Genomic DNA, 16,991 nt, shown 5'->3' with positions numbered 1-16,991 from the left:
AAACATTGAGCACCTACTGTGTGCCAGGCACTGTGTTAAGCAACAAAAGCCCCAGACGCTGAGGTCCCTCTGGTGAGCTTGGGCCCCAAAGGATGGAGTAGGATAGGGTAAAGGAAGGGGAAGGCACCAAGTTAAACTATAAGAGATTCCTGGGACCTCAAATGGCCTCAGTAAGGCCTGACTGAGACCCATAATGCATCACAGCTTTGCTTTTTCAGAGCTGGTCATGTCGAACATGTGAGGACGAATTACAGGCTGCAGAAACTCCTGAAGACTCAGAAGGAGCTCATGTCCAAGGAACTTTGGCTATATAGTAAGTGAAAAGAGTCCTGCTTTCTGGGATACAGTGGGCACCAGCATCCATTACGGGGTGTTCTATCCCTTTCACAGTTTTCCTTCTTGGTTGGGCTCCAGGAGAGTTAGGAATCAGCTTCTGCCTCTGTCCTGGGTACAATGGAGTCATTCTCACTAAGTCCAGAGATTGGTAGTAGTCTTTTTAACCCAGTCTGTAATACGCAGTTGGCATCAACACCTTCGACTACTTGGGCAGCATCCTGAGTTATGTGGTTATTGCGATCCCCATCTTCAGTGGCGTCTATGGAGACTTCACTCCGGCAGAGCTAAGTGCTCTGGTTAGCAAGGTGAGCTATGAAAGACCCACTAGGGCCCCCACCCTTGTAGGGGATATATAGTGACTAGGAGAACATGGTCCCATCCAGAGCCTCTCTTTTCTTTTTTTTTTTATGGTTTGGCTTTAGGTTATTATGGGACCTGTTGAGGGTGGTCTGTCTGGTGCCCAGAAAGAAAGAAGAGAACCCCGGGCCCAGGAAATGTATGTGTGTAAGGGAGCTAAAATGAGGATTAGAAACTGTATATGAAGGGAAGCAGACAGTGGAGGAAGGAGTGGGCTTTGTGTCCCCTCAAGTCATACCTGTGGCAAAACTGCCTGGCATTTCACCAAGACCTTCATGGGATAAGCGTCCTAGTTACAGGGCCACCCTGCTGATTCAGTACTCAGTCAATTAACAAGCATTCATTAAGCACCTACAATTTGTCAAGCACTGGCCTTTGTCCCAGAACTGACCAGATTTTTCTTGTTACTTTCCCCAGAATGCCTTTGTGTCCATTTATCTCATCGGTTGCTTCAGTCAACTCATTGACCTCTCAAAGACCCTCTCTGATGTGGCTGGCTATACACACAGGTGAGGTTCAGTGTAGCTTCCTTTTGACTTGGGCCAGAAAGAAATGAGAGAGCTATAGGCCAAAGAAATGTGTGCCTAGAAGGGAGCTGAAAGGCTTGCTCTTCATGATGCAGATGACTCCCAGGGTTCTAGTCCCTCATCACCAGGTGCCTACCGATGGAGCATCTTTATTTATTTATTTATTTTTAGTTTACAGCATTCAGTGCCACAAGTTTTTGAGTTTTAAATTTTCTCCCCGTCTTCCCTCCCTGCCTTCCCAAGACGTTGTGCCATCTGATACAGGTTCTACATATACGTTCATATTAAACATTTTCATATTAGTCATGTAATATAGAAGAATTATGACTAATGGAATGAACCATGAGAAAGAAAAAACAAAACAAAACAAGAAAGGGAGCAAATAGTATACTTTGATCTGCATTCAGACTCTAATTCTTTCTCTGGATGTGGATAGCATTTTCCATCATGAGCCTTTTGGAGTTGTCTTAGAACCTTACATTGCTGAGAAAAGCCAAAGTTAGTCATCACACACTATGGCTGTTATTGTGTACAGTGTTCTCCTGGTTCTGCTCACTTCACTCAGCATCAATTCATATAAATCTCTCCAGGTTTTTCTGAAGTCTGCCTGCTCATCATTTCTTATTGCACGGTAGTATTCCATTACATTCATATTCCACAGTTTATTCAGCCATTCTGCAATTGATGGGCAGCTTCCAGTTCTTTGTCACCACAAAAAGAGCTGCTATAAATATTTTTGTACATGTGGGTCCTTTTCTCATTTGTATGATCTCTTTGGGATACAACCCTGTAGAGCATTTTATATTAGATTTCACATAGACATCTCAAATTCAACATGTTCAAGATAGAACCTTTTATCTTTCCCCCAAAACCTCCTTCAGTTTCTATTGACACATGCTGTCTGGTTACTTTGGTTCATAACTCCCATTATCCTCACACACACTTACATATCTAATTATGTATTAAATCATCTTGCATATACTTACACAGTAGTTCTCAGATCAATCTTCTCTCTATTCACACAGCTACTACTCTAAATGAGGCCCTCCTAAGTGGTCTTTTGGCCTTAAGTCTCTCCCCTCTCCAATCCATTCTCCACATCGATATCAGAATAACTTTACAAAAGGAAATGATCTGACCATGTCACTCTTGTTGTTCAGTCATTTTTCACTCATGTCTGACTCTTCATGACCCCATTTTGGGTTTTCTTGGCAGCAGCCCTGGAGTAGTTTGCCATTTCCTTCTCCAGCTCATAGATGAGAAAACTGAGGCAAACATACCCAGGGTTACACATCTGTTTATCTATCTACACATACACATGTATATATGTGCATGTGTATGTCTGATATATATACATACATATTTCATGTGTGTTTGAGTCTATGTACATTTCTTCCTTGATAGAATATAAGCTTCTTCAGGGCATCCAAAAGTACTTTTGTCTTTGTATGCCCAGTGGTTGGCACATAATAGATAGGTCATTTATTAAGGACTATTATGTACTAGTATAAGTCCTAGAGTACAAAGAAAGCCAAAAAACAGAACCTGCTCTCAAGGGACTCATAGTTTAATGGAGGTGGCGGGGAGCAGGAACATCATGGAAGTAACTGTGTACAAATAAACTACATATCAAATAATTTGGAAATAATGAATAGAGGGAAGGCATAATCAGAAAAAAATTCTTACCAAAAAGGTGGAATTTTAGCCCAGACTTGAGGGAAGTCAGGAAATGGAGATAAACTAGGAGATAATTCCAAGCATGGAAGACAGATAGTGAAAATGCCTCTAGTTGGGAGATGAGTATCTTGTGTGAGCAGCACCACGGAAGCCAGTGTCACTGGATTGCAGAAAATATGCAGAGGAGTAAGGTGTGAGAAGCCTGGAAGGGTGGGAAAGGGTCTTGTATTTGATTCTGGAGAGAAATAGTCACTGGAATTTATTGAATGGAGTAGGGGTGACATGGTTAGACCTGTACTTTAGGAAAATTAATTTGATAGCTATGTGGAAGATGGGCTGTAGTGGAGAGAGACTTGAGGCAGGAAGACCAAGCAACAGGCTATTTGAATAGTCTAGGTGTGAGATGATGAGAGAATCAGCATAATGGCAATATCAGAAGAGAGATGGGAACATATACAAAAAGTGGAAACAATAGGCCTTAGCTACAGATTAGATATTGGGGTAAGAGAGTCAAGGAATCAAAGATGGTACCCATGTTGACTGAGAGGATGGTTGTCCTCTATAGTAATAGAAAGAAGGATTGTGGGAAAAAGATTATGAATTCAATTTTGAGCATGTTGAGTTTAAAGTGTCTGTGGAACATCCAATTTGAGATGTCTGATAGGCAGTTGGAGATGCACATCAAGGTTAGTGCTGGATAAACAGATCCGAGAATTGTCTACCTAGAGATGATGATTGCGTCCAGGAGAGTGGATGAAATCACCTAATGAAATAGAATAGAGGAAGAAGAGAAGAGGATCCAGGCCAGCCTTGTCTGTGACACGAGAAAAGGGGTGTCACAGCTCATTCATGGCCCCTCTAGGCAGAAAGAACCCCAGGGTTTCCTCTCTTTTCTAGAATTGGGGAATTGCAAGAGACCCTGTTGGACATGTCTTTGAGGCTTCGAGATTGTGATTCAGAAGATCCAGATGAATGGGATTTTAATGAGTGAGTAATGGCCATGAGCACTTAGATTCGTGGGGATTTACCCAAAACATTTATAAATGCTGTATATGACGCTTTAGAATAGAGTGACCTCCAGGCCACAGAGTCAGCTACATCTCAGATATGTGCTTGCTGAAGTGCTGGTCCTCAGGGAGAATTGTCTTCCTCACATTGAAAGGTCCCTCAACTACTCCCCAAAGAACTCATGGGGGCTAACATGGCACACCTCACTGGTTTCTGGGGGAACCTAACAATCCCCTTCCAGTACTCCCAATAGTGAGACTGGGAAGCCCTGAAAAGAGTAATGTGGATTAAATGTCAGTTAATGAGGGGCAGTGGCCGCGAAACTGCAGCTGCCTCATGGGAGGCTGGTGTCATTGTTTCTTTCCTTCCTTCTCCCTGTGTTTGACTTCAGGGCCTCAGGATCAAAGGTAACAGACACAGCCTTTCTCCTGGACCGGGTCTCCATTTCAGTCCCTTTCTCTGACAAGCCTCTGATCAAGGATCTAAGCCTGAGAGTTTCTGAGGGGCAGAGCCTACTGATCACAGGGAACACGGGCACTGGCAAGACCTCCCTGCTCAGGGTCCTGGCTGGCTTGTGGGAGAGCATGCACGGTGAGGACTGAGCCTTTTTGCAACTCAAATTCTGTGACTTGAAGGTGGGAAGGGGCTAGGCTGCCCATCAGGTAATACTAATACTGGGTCCCCAAATGCTTCATGTTAAGGAGACTAGGGAATAGGAAGACCGAAGAGATGGGAGAAAGGCAAAAGAGCAGGTGGCTTAGTTTTTTTGTTGTTTCATTTTCCTATTAAACCTGTGTTCACATTAGTCATGTTGTAAAGAAGAACAAGAACCAATGGAAAAAGCCATGAGAAAGAAGAAAAAAAAGAGCAAATAAAAGCTTCGATCTACATTCAGACTCCATAGTTCTTTCTCTGGATGTGGATGCATTTTCCATCCTGAGTCTTTTGTGGTTGTCTTAGATCCTTGCATTGCTGAGAAGAGCCAAGTCTAATCAACGTTGGTCACTGCATGTTGTGACCCTTACTGGTTCTGCTCATTTCACTCAGCATCAGTTCATATAAATCTTTCCAGGTTTTTCTGAAGGCTGCCTGCTCATCATTTCTTATAGCACAACAGCATTCCATCACTTTCATATACCATATCCAGTTCTTTACTGCCACAAAAAGAGTTGCTATAAATATTTTGGTATATGTGGATCCTGTTCCCATTTGTATGATCTCTTTGGGATACAGACCTAGAAGTGGCATTGGTGGTCCAAAGGGCATGCACATTTTTATAGCCCTTTGTGCATAGTTCCAAGTTGCTCTCCAGAATGGTTGGATCAGTTCACAATTCCACCAACAATTAATCCAGCTTCCCCATATCTTGTCCAGCATTTATTGTTTTCCTAGAAAGTGGTTTTTGTCCCACTTAGAACAAGAACCTCAGAAACTCTATGACTCATCTCTCTGCTAAATCAGCACACAGATTTGAGACCCAGTCTTTTCTTTGGGTCTGAAAGTGGTGATAAGGGTGTCTCTTTGGGGCCCTTGCAGGTACTGTACAGATGCTGACATACTTTGGTCCTCATGGAGTGCTGTTTCTGCCACAGAGACCTTTCTTCACAGATGGGACCTTGCGTGAGCAGGTCAGTCTTGCTAATACTCTCCTATTCCCTACCCCTATCTCATTGGGGAAGTTGGTGGCCATATCAGGGGAGATTCAGACCACAGGAAGCTGGTTGGTGGAATATTTCCATGATTCTACCTTTCAGGACCCGTGGGCTTCTTGGGAAATTTCATTCAATTTTCATTTGACACACGTTTGTTAGGTATCTACCAAGTGTTCACTGTTATTGGATGCTGAGTGGAATATAAAGTATGATGCATGGTCCCTACCCTTAAAGGACTTTCAGTCTATCTCTCTCTGCCCTGGAGCTAAGGAAAAAACACAATAGTAACAAGTAGTTGATGCAGATATAGTGTTCTAAAGACTGAGAAGTGCTTTACCTGTGCCATCTCATTTATGCTTCGTAATAGCTGTATGTGGTAAGTGCTACGGGTATTATAATCTCCATTTTTTACAAATAAGGATACTGATTCAGAGAAATTAAATGATATGGTTGTAGGTGGCCAGGTACTGTCAAGTCTTTCTGACTTCAAGGCCTGGACACTTTTTAAACTATTCCTGTGATGAACTGGTAAGGCTTGCTGTAAGACAAGATTTTCAAACTTTCTTGGTGCTGTCCTGGAGTAAAATGGACTGCCTTGGGAATAGTGGGTCCCCCTTCACCTAGAGGTCTTTAATCAAAGGCTGGCTGTTCCCTTCTCATCAATTTAGAGGTCACCTAGTCCAAACAACTCATTTTACTTATGAAGAAACTGTGGCCTAAATTGATTAAATGACTTGCCCAGTGTCGCAGATGTATTCTAACTTCAAATCCAGTGGTTCCTTCCCACTCACCCACGCTTGTGGTAGAGATTTCTATACATGGGCAGCTAAGTCGTGGTGGACAGAATGCCAGGCCTGGAGTCAGACTCATCTTCCTGAGTTCCAATTTGGCTTCAGACACTAGCTGTATGACCCTGGGTAAGTCACTTAACCTTGTTTGCCGCATTTTCCTCATCTCTAAAATGAGCTGGAGAAGGAAATGGCAAGCCACTGCAGTATCTTTGCCAAGAAAACCCCAAATGGGGTCACAGAGAGTTGGACACAGCTGGAAAGTGACAAAACAAAAACACCTTTTGGTTTGACTAGATAACTTCAAAGGTCCCTTCTGACTCTGAGATTCTGTCCACTTCCCCTGGGAATTAGAGTTCTCCTCCTGTGTACGTAAAACATGATTTTGTTTTTTCAGGTAATTTACCCTTTGAAAGAAGTCTACCCAGTGTCAGGTAAGCCGAAGATGACATATCACATCAACTTTTCTCCATCTTTCTTCTCCATCCTACCTCCTCCTGGTGTCTCACATTTGTCTTTTGTAATGGAGTCACCAGTCAGGGTGTTGGTTGAAGTTGGGGTTCCTTTCTGCTCTTCCCTGTTTATTGTGATACACTTCTTGGCCTCCCCTGACTCTGACCTTCCCTTCCAGGACAGAGGTTCCCACTCACAAGGCATGGAACAGTTATCCTTCTCCTGACTCTTACCAACGGATGACAATGTTGGTAACAATAATAACAGCTTGCCTTTAGATAGTGCTTTAAGGTTCACAAAGTGCTTTATGTAGTTTCTACATTCAGGTCAGAGCAGGGTTTCTGCCATACTGAGTGTCTCAATCTGTCTTGAGTCCTACGCAGACCTTTCCTACTCCAAGTCTGCCCAGCACAAGCTTAGATAATAGCTAATAATAATAGCTCACATTTATAAAACACTTTAAGGTTTGCAAGATGATTTACATATATTATCTCATTTGATCCTCACAACAACTTTGTGAGGTAGTTGCCATCATTACCCCATTCTACAGATGAGGAAGGGCAGCTTGGTGGTGCTATAGCGCACAGAGCACCAGGCCTGGAGTCAGGAAGACTCATCTTCCTGAGTTCAAATCTGGCCTCAGACACTTCCTAGGTGTGTGACCCTGGGCAAGTCACTTAACCCTCTTGACCTCAGTTTCCTTATCTATAAAATGAGCTTGAGAAGGAAATGGCAAACCACTGCATTATCTTTGCCAAGAAAACCCCAAATGGGGTCACGAAGAGTCGTACACAACTGAACAAGAACATGAGAGGAAACTAAGGTGTGGAGAGGTTGAGTGACTTGTCCTGAGGCACACAACTGCTAAGTGTCTAAAGCTGGATTCCAACTCAGGTCTTCCCAACTATAAGTCTTGGACTCTGTCTTCTCTGTTCTCTCTGTCAGTTCATTCTCTCTGTTCAGTCATTTTTCAGTCATGTCTGATTCTTCATGACTCCATTTGGGGTTTTCTTGGCAAAGATACTGGAATGGTTTGCTATTCCCTTCTCCAGCTTATTTTACAGATGAGGAAACTAAGGCAAACGGGGTTAAGTGACTTGTCCAGAGTCACACAGCTAGTAAGTGTCTGAGGCTGGATTTGAACTAAGGAGGATGAATCTTCCTAACTCCAGGCCCAACCCTCTATCCACCATACCATCTAGCTGCCCTACTTTGTCACCTCGATGCCTTTAACTTGAGGGGAAATCTATTTTCTAGGTTCTGCTGATGACGAGAGAATCATGAGGTTCTTGAAATTAGCTGGCCTGGTGAGTCACTCCAGGAATTCCTATGAGAGTCAGCTCCAGGCCATTTTTGTCTTCTCTGAGAAGGTCCAGAACAGTAGTAGTGACCATAGTAGCTAGCATTTACGTCGGTTCTTAAAGTTTGCAAGGTGCTTTACGTAGGCTATCTCATTTGAGCTTCACAACTCTGTGAAGGAGGGATTGTTATTATTATCCCTGTTTGGCAGATAAGGAAACTGAGGCAGAGGGAAATTAAGTGACTTGCCCAGGGGTCACACAGCTGGCAGATGTCTAAGGCCAGATTTCAACCTAGGTCTTCCTGAATCCAGGTTCATATCTGTACACTGCCACCTAAAGGCCTCCCAGTGAATAGTGTCTACATGGAAGATTATTGCTTCTGGGTCCCAGAGCCATAGGAGCATAACCCTACTCCCTTTACAACATGATTGGTCATGTTCTATGTGTCTACGGTGAAAGCAGGGATTTGGGCAGCTGAGATTTCCAAGTGGGCATCTGTTTCTGGAGGGAAAATTAGAGATAAGAACACTGATAGGATAGGTGATAGTTAATGGTGGACTTGTTTAGTCAGTCATCAGGAATTTAGTAAGCATTTACTGTATGCCAAGTGCTAAGCACTGTTTACTGACATCTTCCCATCTTGCTGTGTTTCAGTCGAGTCTGGTGGCAAGGACGGGGGGACTGGACCAACAGGTAGACTGGAACTGGTAAGGATGAATTAAAAAAAAAAACTTAGGTCCTTTACAAACATGAATCATTATCACAGATACCACCTCTGAGGAGTTTCCTAATTAAAGAGCATGTAGTACCCAGGATTTAAAAACTGTTAAAATGTTCCTGAATTCTGCCAGATTAGGATGGGGCAATTACCTTCAGGCTATTAACTTCTATGTAGGCCTACACAACATGCTATTTCCTCAAAGAATGTAATTTTACAATAAAATTGTGTGTACATTATAGTCACACATCACTTTGATATCATGAGATTCCCCTCTTTTATCATTTGGCTAACTGATCATTTACAGCATCATTCCTATGAAAATAAGTATCCAGGTGTGTCCACATCTCATCTAACTTCAAGTTTTTTGGAACTAGTTTTTAACATTAGGACAGGTGTGCCTGGAATTTCTGGGTCTACTTAACACCCAGGTTTCATTCAAGGTGGGGAATGGGCTCTTTTCCAAAAATGTGACCACTGGAGCAATCTCTGAAGTCATCTCTTGGATGCCTCTAATAAAGAAAAGAAAGTGTTTGGTTTTTCCCCTTTAACCCTATATGCTCTGCTCCCCATCTTTCTGCTCCCCAGGTATGATGTTTTATCCCCAGGAGAGATGCAAAGACTGGCTTTTGCCCGGCTCTTCTATTTGCAACCTAAATATGCAGGTAAGAAATAACCCACAGCAGAAGTGGCATCAGATTGTGTAGTTGTGTGTGTTTGTGTCCTTGAGTATGATACATATCCTGTGGTAGGAAACAGCATTTCACCTCATCCCTCTCACCTTCAGAGGATGAGAAGTAACACATAGTATTTTACATTCTTAGAGGGGCTCAGAACACTCTATAAACTCAGTCTTGTCATCTATGTACTGCTGGTGACAGCTGGAGCCAGGGAGTGGAGTGTCAGACCCTTAAAGTGGGCAAGGGTTTTTATTCCAGACTGCTACATCTGAGGAGGGCAGTTGGACATGCCCATTGGAACAATACAAAGGGTATGACAAATGGAGAATTTTAGCATCAGAATTTTAAAACTTGAAGAGAAACCTTAGAAAAATCATGAGGTCGAACCCTCACGTTCTATGGATGACGAAGCTGTCAAAAGAGAGATTAAAGGGCTCATCCAAGGTCCAAGTGCCAGGCGATGGCATAATCAGAATCCTTTGGCATAGGATAACTTTGGATTGTGGTGTTCCAGTGCTTGACCTTGAGGCTCTTAAGAGGCCTTCAGAGTATAATATCATTTGATAACTGGCTAAAGGATGCCTAGAAATGACCCTGATTCCTGGTCTTTTGTCACTGACCTCAACCTGTATTAACATTTCTATTTCCTTTTTCATCAAGCACAAATATCCAATATATTTTTTGTTTGCAGGTTGTTTTGAAGTTATTCATTATTGTATTTGCAATTTCATTTCATTAATGCTTATATTATGTAATATAGTGTATATAAACATTATTTACTTAACTTGATGATGTAATGTGTTATTTATTAACTCAATATGTAATATGTTGTTGTTTATTTATTAACTCTAAAGATGAATATTCATCTTTATCCTTTCCATAAGGCCCTGCATCCTGGGATAGGTGATGCAGTGAGTGGGTTAGTCTTAGAGTTATGAGAGACAACTAAAGGTTCCATTGACACTCCCTCCAGTGAAGCAGGCCTGTCAGCTTCCCTTATTCTAAACTTTTTCCTCCTGGAATTGTTATCCTCCATTCTACCAGAAACGGGACTGGCCAAATAGCACTTGATCCTGGGTACATGAGATTAGATGACATCTTTCAGTGATAAGGGAACTGGGAAATAGGAAAGAAACCCAGAGAGGAGCCATATCCTTCATTAAAACATGGTGCAGGTGATCCTGCCATCTCTCCATATAATATAATTCTTATGTCATTTACCTCACAGGGGTGTTTTAAGGAAAGTGAGTTTTTTTAAATGTATTGCTACCTTGCTTTATTATATATTAAATATGTGAAATATACTTATATATTCCATATAAGTATTTTCTACCAATACATAATATATGTTTATCTAGAAATGTTATATAGATATTTATAGATTTTGGTTCTATGTAGATATTTAGATATATAGGTGTTTTATATCATATATTAAATATACTTACATTCCACATAGACATAAATAAATGTATATTCCATATAAATATATATTACATTATATACCTGACATTTACTATAATACATTTATAAAAATTTAATATATATAATTTTATATTTATAAAATATATAAGATATTAAAAACATATAAATATATTCCACCTCCCATTTCCAACCCAGTGACTATCCTTTGCACCATTAATAAAAAAGAGAAGAAAACAGTCCAGCAAATCTGACCTTTCAGTTGAGTCTGATAGGATATAAGATGTTTGCACACACATAATCCCCCACCTTGGCAAAGAGGGAAAGGGAGGATATTAATCTTTTCTCCTACAGAGCTAAGCTTGGCCGTTACAGTCAAACAGCATTCGGTCGCATCTTTCTTTTGCTCATTCCATTTACATTTTGTAGTCATTTCGTATTTTGTTGTCTCGGTTCTGCTTACTGTAGCTAACTAGGTAGCTTAGTGGCAGGAGTGCTGCGCTGTCAGGCCGGCCAGAGTTCAGACTGGGTCTCAGATGCTGGCCAGCTGTGCAGCCCGGGGCAGGTCTCAGCTTCGGCTTCCCCGAGATGAACCGAAGATAACAAGAGCATCCGTCTCCCAGAGGATCAAATGAGAGAACAGGTGTACAGGAAGCACTGTGTGTCATTGCTGTTACTTCAGGCTTCATGAAAGCCTTCCCATGCTTTTCGGAATCCTTGAGGAGAGGGCCTTGTAAACTTCTAAGTCCTGTACATTTTTAGAAATGCATTTTTATTGCTATCTGTTGTTTGGATATTGCCTAGATTTTTCCTTGTATCTCTCTTTTCCCTTCTTCTGGAAAGTCATCCCTTATAACAAAAACATTTTTTTAAACAAGGAAGAAAGGAAGAGAAATAAAAGTCCAGAAAAACAATCCAAAAATAAATCTGGTATTATGATGCAGTATGCCACATTCATGAAGCCTCCTCAACCCTTCATGTTTGCAGAAAAGCCAGTGGAGGCATTTTCTTGTATTTCTTCTTTAGAGCTAAGCTTACAATTTTTAACTTCAGAACATTCAATCTCTTTGGTGGTGGCTGGTTCTTTCCATGTATACTGTTGTAGTCATTTCCTAGGTTGTTTTTCTGGCTCTGCTTACTTTTCCTTGGTTCATATAAGTGTGTCTCTCTTTTAAAAAAATGTTTTTATTTGCTTCATGAAATATTTCCTGATTACATTAAAAAATTAATACTCTTTTTTTAAATTTTGAATTCCAAATTCTCTTTTTCCTTCCCCCACACCTTGAGAAAGCGAGCAGTGTGATACCAGTTATACATGTGAAGTCATATGAAACATTTTCACATTAGCCATGTTGCAAAAGACAGCACAGCATGTCTGTTTCTTAAGTCCTGTGGGGATGAGTTATTTTTACTGTTAGAAAACTGAGCTGCTACCAGTTAAAGAAAGAAGTTTCCCTATTATTTTAAGCAGCTTGTAGCCTCTCTCAGAATTGTCTGAGAGGCAACTAGGTGGTCAGGTAGGATAGGGCACTGGCCATGGAGTCAGGAAGACCTGAGTTAAAATCTGGCCTCAGACATTTACTCTCAGCGTGACCCAGGGCAAGTCACTTATCCCTGTTTATCTCGGTTTCCTCACCTGTAAAATGGGGACAATAATAGTAGCCCTCTGCTTCCTAACGTGATTGTGAGGATAAAGTGACAGAATATTTGTAAATTGATTTGCGAATCTTAAAGCAGTGTGTAAATGATAGCTATTATCTGTCATTAGTGGATCAGGCCCTGGACCTAAAGTCAGGAAGACTCAGTTAAAGTTCTCCCTCAGACCACTATAGCTTTGTGATCCAGGGGAAGTTAGTAGACCTCTGCCTGCCTCAGTTTCATCATCTGCAAAATGGGGATTGTTGTGAGGATCAAAGGAGAGTATCAAGCCACGTAGCGAAAGTAAACATGCCATGTACATCTCTTAAATCTCATACGGATGAAGTACTGTTATAAAATTGAGTTGCCACTGATCAAGAAAGTTTCCCTGTTATGTAAAGTAGCTTGTGGCTTCTGCAGACCTTAAAGCAATGAATATAATTAGTTCATTATATTATTGTTGTTATTCATACTAGCTATGATTGCCCACCTTTGACATGGATAGTGGGCGGGAAACATGCTGAGAAGGGCCAAGTCTGTCATGGCTGATACTCACACAGTGTTATTGTGTACAGTGTTCTCCTGGGGCTTCCTCTGTGATGAACACTTCACAAATGTTACTTCGTTTGATCCTCACAACAGCCCTCTGAGATCGATGCTGTTATTATCCCCATTTTGCAGTGGAGGAAACTAAGGCAAACAGAGGCTAGGTAACTTGTCCAGGGGTACGCAACTAGTAAGTGATTAAGTTCGGGTTTGAACTCAAGTCTTCTTGACTGTAGCACCAGGGCTCAAGCTGCTGCATCATTTAGCCTTTGGTATAAGAGAAGAATTGTAGTCTTGAATTCTTGAGTTCTTCTCATTTCCCCTTAGTGTTGGATGAAGCCACAAGTGCTCTGACTGAAGAGGTGGAGAGTGAGCTGTACCGAATCTGCCAGCAACTGGGCATGACGCTCATCAGCGTGGGACATCGACAAAATCTAGAAAAGGTGAGAGGTCAGGATCCTCTGTACCAGGACCTTGTACTGACCAGGCTTCTGTGTCCACAGCTTGAATGTGGGGAGGGAAGCATGAAGAATAGGAAGCCAAGAGCAATGGAGTGGGAGGAAGGGGTGGCCAGATAGGGCCGCTGGACAGGGCAGAAGCCTGATGTCATACCGCCAGCATTCTCAAATCTGGTCTCTGTGCTATGGTGGTGGTGTCTGTTTTTTCATAGTTCCATTCTTCAGTTTTGAAACTTTGTGAAGGAGGAAAATGGTCATTGACCCTCACCAAAGAAGAATGAAGCCTCCAAGGAGTTGGGCAACTTCAGGAAGGAGCCAAGCCCCAGACAGGTTGTTTATCCAGAAGTGACCAGGAGAACTGATTGAGTAAGATAGGACTAAGCCCTTGAGCAGACTTCCTGTGGATTGGAAGTGTCTGTTGCTGCTGTCTTAACTTTGGCAGAATCTTTATTTAGTGCTCAGTCCCTACCTCCAGTGCCTTTTAGGGGGAGATGCTCCATCCTCAGCCAGGATGTACCTATACCCTTGAAATACTTAGCTATACAAGTACCTGAGATCATGTTTGCTAAAGAAACCACTTTCAAATTTTCAAATACTGGTACTCAAAGAGCACTGAATTGGCCACTTGCTTCCAGTCCTAGCTCTGACTAGGCCTCAGATTTCTCATCTGTAAAACGAAAGGACTGGATTAGATGGGGGGAGGGAAAGAAAGGGAAGGAATAAACATTTATATAGTACCTACTATGTGCCAGGCACTGTACTAGGTGCTTTTTACAACTATTATCTCATTTGATCCTCCCAATAAACCTGTGAGGTAGGTGCTATTGTTATCTTGTTTTACAGTTGAAGAAACTGAAAAATGGAGGTTTAAGGGACTTACCCAGGGTCATATAGCTAGTAGAAGTCTGAGGCTGGATTTGAACTCTGGTCTTCCTGATTCCAGACCTGGATTCCAAGCACTGCAACACTGTCTAAGCTTCCCAGAACACTAGAGTTCAGAAATGGGAACTAACTAGGTGAAGACTTCATAAAAGGTTTAAATGTTAAATCTTTAACTCTTTACTTTAATCTCATAACCACTTAAAATTTCAACTAGTTTTTTTTAAGTTATTCATATAATTGTTTTAAAGTGTAAAATTCCAAGCCTAAGAACTTTCTTAGCCAGTTTTCTTCAGATTTTTCATAGTCAGCCTTAAATGAACAATAAAAGTAGGACTTTTTGTGGGAGAGAGTAGTGGCTTTTTTGTGCCCTTTTATTACTTGGGAACTACAGTCCTAAGGTCCCTTAGGCCCTGGGTTAGAAATTACACTCATTTTGATGGGAATTATGAGTGGTAGTGGTCTGGGAATACTCCTGCCTTCTAGGCATCCATTTCCTCTGGCGGTCAGCAGAGACCAAAAGAAAGAAGCTGAGTAGTGCCGCATTATTTGGTCACAAGGCAGGTAATTTCTGATTTTAACTTAGTGTGTTTTACACATGAATTGAAAGATTAGAAATTTCCCTTTCTCTTTGCTCACCCAGACTCTTAACTCCATTCAGATTTTAATCATATATTGCTGGGACAGTTTTTTTATTATGGACCTGACATACGTCAAAAATAAGACAAAGAGGTTGTATGTATGAAACTGTGAATCGCCATTACATATATATGACTATTTCTTTTAACTAATAATATATTAAATGTATATTAAATTTTATATGAGTGTACCTTGCTTGTCTGTGTCCCTCTTCTGAACTTCCATCCGATCTCTTCTGCATATTTTTAAATATTTCATTAACAATCTGTTTTTTTTTTATCTTTATCCGTCCCTCCCTGCACCACTTGTTCCCCTCTCCAATCTCATATGATAAATAAGTATAACCAAGCAAATTAAATCCATACTTTGTTGCATTTGAAAATCTTATTCTGAAACCACAGTTCTTTACCTCTCTGCCAAAAGGTAGGTTGTCATTTCATTGATCCAGAATCACATGCCTTCCAAACATTCTTTTGCTTCCTTTACATTGCTTGAACTATTTCAATAGCTTCTTTATTTTGGTAAGAAGTACTTGATTTTTTTCCAATTACATATAAAGATAGTTTTCCACATTCAATTTTTATAAGATTTTGAGTTCTAGATTTTTCTCCCCAAGACAGCAAGCAATCTGATACAGGTTACATGTCCAATCACATTAAAGGTATTTCCACCTTAGCCATGTTGTGAAAGAAGAAACAGAACAGAAGGGAAAAAATACAAAAAAAAAAACCCAAAGTAAAAATCGTATAGTTTGATCTGCATTAAGACTCCGTAGTTCTTTCTCTGGATGTGGATAGTGTTTTCCATCATGAATCTTTTGGTGTTGTCTCAGATCACTGTACCGCTGAGAAGGACTAAGTCATTCATAGTTGGTCATAGCACATTGTTGCTATTACTGTGTACAATGTTCCCCTGGTTCTGCTCAATTCATTTTGCATCAGTTCATGTAAATCTTTCCAGCTTTTTCTGAAGTCCTCCTGCTTATCATTTTTTATAGCACAATAGTATTCCATTACATTCATATACCACAAATTGTTCAGCCGTTCCCCAGTTGAGGAGCATTCCCTCAATTTTCAGTTCTTGACCACCACAAAAAGAACTGAATAACCTCTTTTTAAAAGTTAAAGTTGTATTGATATTTTTACCTTTTTGTCATTTCCTGATGACTCTTCCCTGTAAGAACCATTCATTATAGTAAAACAGTACAATTAAGCCAGACAAATCAACAGAATGCATCATACAACATCTGTAATTGAACAGCTTTCTTCTGAGAGGAATCATTTAATCTAATACCAGCTTTCTGAAGTTGGCCAGAGTTCTCATGGCTTTCACTCAGACAGAGGTTTCTCCAGACTCTCCATCCAGTATTCTTTTCACTAAACCATGATGCCTGTTTCCAATTCATTCTGTCATCATGACATGAAAATAAAATGTTACTCCTCTGCTCAGAAACCTTAGCAACTTCCAGAAGTGCTCAAAAATGTATTTAAATGAATAGAACACAAATATCTGATCAGTGTGCTTTTAACAATGAAGTACACTCTGAGAATATACTTAAAAGAGGCATTATTAATGAGTCTAAAAACATGTGCATGCATATAAGTGTATGTAGTATGTATCTCTATATAGAATATTCCATATATAATTACATATAAACATATTTTCAGTGTTCTATTTTCAGTATGATATACAAATATATCTCACTCACCTCCTTAACTTCTTGTTTATTTTGTGGCTAGATTTGTCCAGTTCTGAGAGGGAGTGGTTGAGATTTCCCACTAGTACAGTTTTGCTTTCTATTTCTTCCAGTAAGTCCCCTAACTTCTTCTCTAAGAATTTGGATACTAATGCACTGGAGCGAATTGGATTTAAGTGAGGGAGGACTGTGCAAGGTCACCAGCCTCACTGTCTCCTC

At 40.8% G+C, this 16,991-nt stretch overlaps 1 protein-coding gene across 8 annotated transcripts in view; it reads left to right on the top strand.

The window, feature by feature from the left end:
- Positions 1 to 15,256, top strand: part of ABCD4 (ATP binding cassette subfamily D member 4) — a 31,936-nt gene extending 16,680 nt beyond the window's left edge. For 6 of the 8 annotated variants that reach the window (XM_072624013.1, XM_072624018.1, XM_072624012.1 and 3 more), the window contains 12 exons: positions 219 to 313; positions 520 to 641; positions 1,111 to 1,202; positions 3,795 to 3,884; positions 4,297 to 4,496; positions 5,442 to 5,533; positions 6,743 to 6,779; positions 8,056 to 8,105; positions 8,754 to 8,806; positions 9,406 to 9,482; positions 13,428 to 13,543; positions 13,771 to 15,256. In XM_072624013.1, coding sequence (XP_072480114.1) covers positions 219 to 313; positions 520 to 641; positions 1,111 to 1,202; positions 3,795 to 3,884; positions 4,297 to 4,496; positions 5,442 to 5,533; positions 6,743 to 6,779; positions 8,056 to 8,105; positions 8,754 to 8,806; positions 9,406 to 9,482; positions 13,428 to 13,543; positions 13,771 to 13,839 — 1,093 coding nt within the window. In that variant the 3' untranslated portion in view covers positions 13,840 to 15,256. Of the gene's footprint in view, positions 1 to 218; positions 314 to 519; positions 642 to 1,110; positions 1,203 to 3,794; positions 3,885 to 4,296; positions 4,497 to 5,441; positions 5,534 to 6,742; positions 6,780 to 6,976; positions 7,046 to 7,862; positions 7,917 to 8,055; positions 8,106 to 8,753; positions 8,807 to 9,405; positions 9,483 to 13,427; positions 13,544 to 13,770 lie in introns of those variants that run through there. The other 2 variants (XR_011970433.1, XM_072624014.1) reach the window with 2 other exon arrangements.
- Positions 15,257 to 16,991: the final 1,735 nt, after the last annotated feature.

The sequence above is a fragment of the Notamacropus eugenii genome, chromosome 7 (genome assembly GCF_028372415.1).
Source record: "Notamacropus eugenii isolate mMacEug1 chromosome 7, mMacEug1.pri_v2, whole genome shotgun sequence".
NCBI classification, from domain to species: Eukaryota; Metazoa; Chordata; class Mammalia; order Diprotodontia; family Macropodidae; genus Notamacropus; species Notamacropus eugenii.
The sequence above is the reverse complement of the archived record's forward strand: the minus strand, read 5'-3'. Positions and strand labels throughout refer to the sequence as shown.